This window comes from Trachurus japonicus, chromosome 4, assembly GCF_045865225.1.
Source record: "Trachurus japonicus isolate A0001 chromosome 4, Traja_1.0".
NCBI lineage: Eukaryota > Metazoa > Chordata > Actinopteri > Carangiformes > Carangidae > Trachurus > Trachurus japonicus.
Genome location: NC_140910.1, coordinates 25,382,738 through 25,389,026, shown reverse-complemented (window position 1 = coordinate 25,389,026; position 6,289 = coordinate 25,382,738). Strand labels below are relative to the sequence as shown.

The window sequence follows — 6,289 nt, the reverse complement described above, 5'->3', positions numbered from 1 at the left end:
CCCTTCAAGGATATATTGTTATACTATGTGTACTGCAGTATTATGTTAATTTACATCATGTAAAGATTTAACATTTTTCATATGGTTATGGCAGTGCATCAGATATTTTTAGTGCATATGTTTTTAGAGACTTTAAATGTGGTTGTTGGAGTAAAAAAGAAAGATTGAAAAAACTAACTTTTATTGTTTTTAGTAGGAATAATGTAAGAAAATTATTCATTAAGCTTTGAGGAAAAAATGTAAAAACAGCTAAACTAAAGTAGCCTAATAAAAAAAGGGAAGTTAATATTGAAAATAAAAATTCACATTGAAACAAACCATGTTACAAACATCGTTTACATTATAAAGTAAAACTGACAAAAAAAACAAAACACAAACAAAACAAAAAGAACAAGTCAGTACGGTTAACTGAAAACTATTTCTGGATTAAATAAACAGGAACATGATCAAAGCCTCAGCAGCTCAGCTCAGAGCCGGAAGTCGTGTTTCTATCATCACAACCAACTTGACACTCAGTCCGGAAAACGCAGCGACTCGCACAGTGGAAACTCGACCGCTGAAGAGAGTGGAGGAGAGGAGGAAGGAGGAGGATGGGAGCGGGCATTACTGCACACAAGTGACCCATATCTCTCTATATAGACCCACATACTACCCTGCCTACTTCTTGGACTTGTGTATCTCTCTCCACCGAGATGTCGGCGTCGGCGATTTTTATCCTCGACCTGAAGGGAAAGGTAAGTTTGTGGCGACTTGTTGTTGGCGGTGAAGTTGACATCAGGGTGAATAAACGAGGCACCTGCTTTAAGGAAAGAGTGTCTCAGCTCATGTTAATACCAGCAATGTCTCTGAATTGGAGGATAATCTTATTTCTATTGGTGCATTGAGGGAGCTGCATTTCAAAAAGCAGATGGACTTGTATTTCCTGACAGAGGCCAGTTACTCACCTCTGTACTCGTATGTCCCTCTCTCTCTCACCCACATGTAAGAGAGCAGCCAGGAAGAGGCTCAACTTGCTCAACTCGTTTCACTGATGTCTCAGTGTGTACACACACAGAGGGCTTGTTCTTGTGCAGCCATGCAGCCTTGTATCACATGTGATGTGTCCTCTTTCAAAGTTTAAAAGTTTACTTTTACTAGCCCTGTTAGGTTATAGTAGGCTATGTATGAAAAATGATCCCTTGGGCTTATTTAATATCATGTGGAAAATGTTCAAAGTGTTGAAGATGACTCACACTGAAAAGGTCTTTCAGAGCTAAAACACATCTGAGATACTTCTATATCAGTTGATATTGATTTATGTACCACATGAACCCACCAGTTGTTGCCATTATTGATCAATCGAGTGAATAGGCTACTTTCTTCATTAATCAGTTAAAATCTCTATTTAAAATCCCATTATGATTTCCTATTTCCCATTGAGCTGTGTTCATATTGCATTTTTAATTTGACTAAATTAAAAAACCCCAACATGTTCATTTTGTGATTACAAAAAACATATTAAAATGAAACCAACATATGTAATGAAAATGACTCAAATTTCCCATAGATCAGATATATAATTGATTAACCCACCAATAGTTTCAGTTGAATTTATTATGTTTGGGTATTTGACCACTGATGAGCCAAAGCAAGCAGAACATGAAGATGTCACCAGGGGCTCTGCAATGGTTGTATGGACAGAAAATCATTAATGAATAACACACAATGAAGACAAATTTAGTTTCTGTTCCTGTTGATGAACACATTTCTTATCATTATTTTAGGACTTTATACTGTAGTATGGCATGAAAACAGGGAGGACATTGGATTTTTCCTTGCTTTTTATTCTTATAAAGTTTCACATCTAAACCTCACAGGGTTAATTTATTTGAGGGGGAAGAAAGGGAATTGCTGAAGAAGCCTTATATTCCTAACAATATATCCATCAGGGAGAAGGATCAGTCCCTGCATAGCCTACACGTCTGATTGTTCAGATTAAAGATTTTCTCTTTCTCCCTCCTCTCTCTCTCTCTGCCCCGGGGCAAGTCAGTAACTCTTCACCTTCAGTCGTCTGTCTCCCTCTCTCCGTCCTGACCAGATGAGGTCCTCCTCCTCTGTCCTCAATTATAGCTTGTGTATGCAAAAAAAGCGATAAAAATATACACAATTAAAATGCAGGCGAAGGGCGAATATATCCAAACTCACACCATAGATAAGAAATAATTGTATATAGTAGGCAGTATAGCATTGTAGACATCACCCGAACCCAGTCATCCGCACACAGACAGGTCACTCCAGTACTACACACTTTCACTTGAAAACACACAGCTATAGTGCAGACGCTGGTTTCCACCTCTGCCCTTTATCCCTGCACCCCCAGCCTCCTCCAGCCTCCCCCTCCCACCCCTTTCCACCCTTCTCTAAGTTGTAGCTCCTGGGCACCAGACTGCACGCTGCTGGCTGCTGCTGGGACCTGCTATGTAGATTGAAATGTCAGGCTATTGAAATCAGTGTGGTGTCATTTGTTCCCAGCGCTTCCCAATAGAATTTTAAATATGCGAACACGTTCAAGCAGAAGTTTTTGGGGTTGTCACAGGTAACAGGCAGCACATCGTATCAGCAGCTCATCCCTTTGCCAGCACTTTGGTCCATTCAAACTTTTGGTATAGGGCTACATTTATAATTTAAACAATTGGAGAAGTTGCCAATCACATCATGTTGTTATGAACACTCACACTCCTACATGACTTTTACCACCGAAAAGATAACACATGTGTCACTGGGTAGTTGACATTAAATTTAGTACAGACATACAGTACATCTTCCACCCATTCATTGTAATAACTTCCTCTTTCATACTTCTGCTTTGTCACATTAACTTACACTAGTTAATATATTCCTCATCTTCTTAAAATATATAGTATAAAAAAACTGTTTGCCCTACTTAGTAACTTCTGTTATTTCTGTAAATCGTCTTTTATTATCACAGCATCGATCAATAATACAGTTAAAATTGAAATAAACAAAACAAAAAAAAACATCAAGTGCTGCTACTAAATTTTGTGTTGATGCTCCTAAATATTTCAATAAGGAGCAGCAGTGGTACTGGTGGAAAAAAGTTACAGTCTGGAGCCCTGTCACTCTCTATTTATAGAGCTGTTTACTGTCTGCAGTTTCGTTTGAGTATCTGAGTATACTGAGTGTGTGTAAATCGTCATATAATAGCTTCCTCAAAAGTTCCCACAGCGGAGTAAGAGAGTATAGTTTCCACTTCATGTAGACTATGCTGCTGTATTTTACACATTCAAAGATATCACAGCTCTCCTGCTCTCACACAAAGTGATGATGATGATGAGTAAGTGTCTCAAATCTCAGTTTATGTGTCACTACTGTGTGAACTATAGAGTGTGTGTTTCTCAGTTATTTTGTGTGTATAATGGGACTCTTTATAACACAGTATACTGTACTTTCTGATTCAAAATGTCACAATTTTCCACACCAATGCTGCTCATAATTTCGGATTCTCATCTGTTTGATCGTTGTAGTCTGTTAAGTAAAGGCTGCTGCAATTACAATGAGCCTCTAGCTGTAAAAAAAAAAAAAAAAAGAGGCACTGTGATTGTGCACAATGTTAAATGGTTGCAATTGACGGACCAGCTCAGTGGCGTCTCTCTGCACTGACTCTTCACTGTGCTGTGATTTCACCTACAAGCGAGCCACTGTAAACTCCCAGCAGCCCAGCTATTGGTTTTCTTGTGAGCGATGATGATGATGATGATGAGCTTACACTTTAACGTGTGTGATGTGATTGTTTCTCAGACTGTTGACGGGTGATACAAACTGGCACTGGCTTTTCAGACCCTTGTCTCCTCCTGTTTGCTTCGCAGTGATACACTCCAGCGAGGCTTTTGTGGACGCCATTTGGCTATAGAGGTCAGCAGCAGCAGCGACTAGCGAGTGGTTCCTATTGATTTCGCTCAGTCACTGATTGCCTTGTGTGTCCTAGTGACAAACTTTCCCCATGTCATGAAGTCCAAGCACAGCACTGGTTGTAATAGATTCTGTTGTTGTTGATGTTGTTTCCTTTGCAACTCAATCAAAACATCACAAACGGTGATTCTTCTAAATTAAACAACAGCCAAAAAGCAAAAAAACAGTTCAATATGGAGGGAGAGAATACCATTTTATATAGAGTTTCACACCGCTTCTCCCCCATTCTTCATAATGCCATTTATATAAGTGTGTCTGTCTTAATTATATGCCTTACTTTCATCTGTTCACTTTCATTTATCCTCATCCTCATATTCTCATTATCTTTTAGACTTGTCTATTTTTATCTACAGGACTTTGTGCTACTTTGTTACACGTGAATGTCACGTAGAATCAGGTTCAAGGGCTATAATGGAATAATATTATATTAGCTGTTATAATATTTGCTGTGTATATTTGCAGATGAACTGGACTGTGTTTTTAACAGAGTGTGGTATTTTAAGTTGGAAGTAACACATTCACAGCAGACCTGGATTATTAAGTAGCTGCACTTTGCTGTGGGGCATGAAATATGCTAACTGTTTGTGTGAGGTGTTCTGTTTGATGTCTTCTGCCTTTGCTGAATATACTATGCTATCTGATGTTTTCCTTTTTAATCTGAGTTTAACTGACACACGTACCAAGCATCACGACAAGACAATGATGCGTCGACTCTCTCTAATACCCTAAAGGTGAATCCTCCCCAGTTCTCAGCTGCTGACTTGGCTGACTCCAGTGACTCTCTGGAACAAGTCGCTAAAAGAAACTCACATCAGTAGACTGACAATAAGGCAGTAGATGGTGCAGAATAGGAAGTAGAGCAGTTAAAAATCTGGTCGTGACCAATCGGTGACTGGACTGTTTTCAGCCTAAAGGAATGGTGGGAGACAATGTTACTTGCTGATTCATTTATGTGTTGTCTTAACTTAATTTCTGCAGACTCTAAAGTTTTAAGTGTGTGTGTGTGTGACTGTGCATTGTACAGTAAGCAATGGATATACTGGTAGCATTATATAAACAAGACTTCTTTTTTTAACCCTTCGTAGTGCACTGTTAGCCCTGGGGCAGTGCGGTTTGTGAATGAGTGCTTTGTAGTTGTGTACCAGTGGTCCGATTCTTAAAGGGTTATAACTAGAGTTCTTCTTATACTGATACTAGAAAATGCCTCAGTTGCTGCCAAAAAATACAGCACTGGGTATCTGCAAACTCAAGTCTGATTTATTATTAAACTTTCACACCCAGATAAAGCAGCAGTTTTCCCTGGAGGCGTCTTTTTTTTGGGGGGGGGGGGGGGGGGCTGAACAGAAACGCCTTGAGGGCACAAAGTTTTTGTTTAGATTCAAAGACAAATCGATTTAAAGTTTGTTGGACAAAGGTCAAAGGTCACTGTGACCCTAACAAAAACACGTTAGGATATGCATTTACTGTACACACTACAACTGCACTGGTTGGTGGATGCACATGTGTGAGGATTCAGTAACTCTTGTTTTGTAATTTTAGTAAATATAGCAGGTATTATCGTTGTGTTGCTAGTTTGTTTGTTAAAAACTTAAAGATTTTGAATTTTTAGGGACAAAGCAAAAAAGAAAAAGCTTAAATCTGCATTTTTTTCTTTGATCAATGACTTTAAAAGTTGTTTGATTGTCAAATTGTTGAGGATTCATTTTCTGACGCTCGGCCAATTGCAGTTTTGGTTTCAGCACTAATTTCAATTAATTAATTATAATTTCAAGATACATGAATCCTGTATCTTTTTTTATTGCTGAAATACTATGTTTGTAGGTTCATCAATATTTATTATGTATGCATTTACGGAGTGTGTGCTGCATCAGTCTGCTGATCTGGTCCTGTCTGTGTCCTGCAGGCAGATGTTTGGAGAAGCTGCCTCTGATATTCTCTCTCATGGAATAACAGGTCGCCATAATGGCAAGAGCAGCAGAGAGAGAATACATTTCCTGTCATGTTTTTCTATTAAAGTTTGGCTTTTACAACTATGAAGTGAATCTGTGGACATTTCTGCACAGACCTTTAATACTGCCGCTCCTTTTTTGATACAAAGAATTGTCTATACCTCTATTCTGTGTCTCTGGTGACCTCTGACCGCTCGGCTCGGTGGCGTCCGTCTCCCCTCATAGAAGCTGAGCAGTGGCCTGTTCATATCCTCTCTTCTCTCTCAGATTACTTTACCTTCCTGGAATTTCCCTTTTTTTATTTCTTATTTCCTCCTGCCTTTGTTGCGTCTGCTCCTGTGTGACCCCAGCACAACACAGTCCTCTATTAA

The 6,289-nt window shown here is 39.1% G+C and overlaps 1 protein-coding gene across 1 annotated transcript in view; it reads left to right on the top strand.

Annotated features, from left to right (window-relative positions):
• The first annotated feature begins 514 nt into the window (after positions 1-514).
• ap1m3 (adaptor related protein complex 1 subunit mu 3) overlaps positions 515-6,289 on the top strand; it is a 30,900-nt gene continuing 25,125 nt past the window's right edge. Inside the window, exon 1 of the mRNA XM_085774951.1 lies at positions 515-734. Within this exon, the coding sequence (XP_085631077.1) occupies positions 693-734 (42 nt within the window). The 5' untranslated portion in view covers positions 515-692. The remainder of the gene's footprint in view (positions 735-6,289) is intronic.